Source organism: Taudactylus pleione, unplaced genomic scaffold, assembly GCF_031769625.1.
Source record: "Taudactylus pleione unplaced genomic scaffold, aTauple2 ptg000053l, whole genome shotgun sequence".
NCBI classification, from domain to species: Eukaryota; Metazoa; Chordata; class Amphibia; order Anura; family Myobatrachidae; genus Taudactylus; species Taudactylus pleione.
Window position 1 is genome coordinate 16,126,895 of NW_028284455.1, and position 1,404 is coordinate 16,128,298.

The 1,404-nt window shown below is 42.4% G+C and overlaps 1 protein-coding gene across 1 annotated transcript; it reads left to right on the plus strand.

Annotated features, from left to right (window-relative positions):
- Positions 1-404: 404 nt before the first annotated feature.
- LOC148535284 (uncharacterized) lies at positions 405-963 on the plus strand. The gene is made up of 2 exons (XM_088462666.1): positions 405-594; positions 686-963. Exons 1-2 carry the CDS (start codon positions 405-407, stop codon positions 961-963), a joined length of 468 nt encoding a protein of 155 aa, XP_088318792.1.
- Positions 964-1,404: the final 441 nt, after the last annotated feature.

Consider the following 1,404-nt stretch of genomic DNA (forward strand, 5'->3'; position numbering starts at 1 on the left):
CTGCAAGAAATAAACACTGATGGAAGTCTTGCTTGCTACAAAACTTGACTTGTTGCTAAGGGTTGCAGCCAGAAATCTGGTATTAACTATATAATGCTATTCACACCTGTTGCAAAGTGCAGTACATTACATATGGTCATTGCTATATCTGCTATGTGTAATTTACTGTTGTACCAACTACACTTTGATTCAGCCTACTTAAATGGTGAGCTAGCTGAAGAAATGTACATGGAGCCACCAGAACACGACAGTGTTAATACATGTACAGAGGGAAAAGTATATCTAGTAAAAAAATCATTATATGGGCTAAAAAAAGTGTGCATCACTGGTAGATAGTGTTGCTGAATGACAGGTTCAGATTGAAAGACATTGGACCGGTGCACCAACTGCTGGGTCTGAGAATTATGCAAAGTTTGAATGCTGGGACTGTTACCATAGACCAACAAGGGTACATTGAGACAATGCTCATCAAATTTGGTATGGTGGATGACAAGCTAGTCAGCACACCAATGGACAAAAGCATAAAAATAACAAAGCCTATGTGCCCAACTACAGATGCAGAGATAGAGGAAATGAAAGGACTTCCTTATCAAGGTGCCATTGGAACCTTAATGTATGCAAGTGGCACATATCCAGACATCACACATGCAGTCAGTCATGTTATCCAATTTTGAAATCAATCCAGGAAGAGAGCATTGGATTGCTGTTAAACATATCATGAGATACCTGAAGGATACAAGCTTCTTAAAACTAAAGTTTGCTGTAAATGGAAGTTTGGAGCTACAAGCCTTCTATGATGCTGATTGGGGATTGGATGTAGGTGGCAGATATTCCTACACTGGATACTTATCTGCTTTGGCAGATGCAGCCAACAGCCGGCCTAGCAGGAAACAGCCTAGAGTTGCCTTGTCCACTACCAAAGAGGAATATATGACTCTAACAGAAACAGCCACAGAGGCATAGTGGCTAAAGGAGACTTTATGTGAGTTAGGTCTTTCTAGTCCAAAAGATGCTGTCAACATTGCGTGACAACCAAGGTGCAATTGATTTCCTGCAACTGACTTTCCAGCACCAAACTTCATGGTCAGTCTTTTAGTTACAAGTGAGATATCCAAGAATTTGGTATTACTATGTAAGCAGAAACAGCCTTAAGTGTGAGGAAAGGGTGTTGGAGGAGAGCACTCTGTGCTTTCTCTTCTGAGCCACTGGGACCCGGTACTGCTGGAGCTGCATCATTCCAACCTGACCTACTTGTCCGTGCATCTTCAGCATGCCCCTGTGTGTCTCTCCTGTGCAGATGGGATGAATTACACCTGAGACCATGCAAGTGTGCACTGTGTCACACATAGTAGCACCATATACTCCACTGCTATCATGGTGTATTAGTGAGCTGCAGCTGTGTGT

Excerpts from the sequence above, each read along its gene's own strand:
- LOC148535284 (XM_088462666.1), top strand. The coding sequence starts at position 405 with ATGCAAAGTTTGAATGCTGGGACTGTTACCATAGACCAACAAGGGTAC. Across the intron at positions 595-685 it reads GAAAGGACTTCCTTATCAAG|GAAGAGAGCATTGGATTGCT; the intron begins GTGCCATTGGAA and ends AAATCAATCCAG.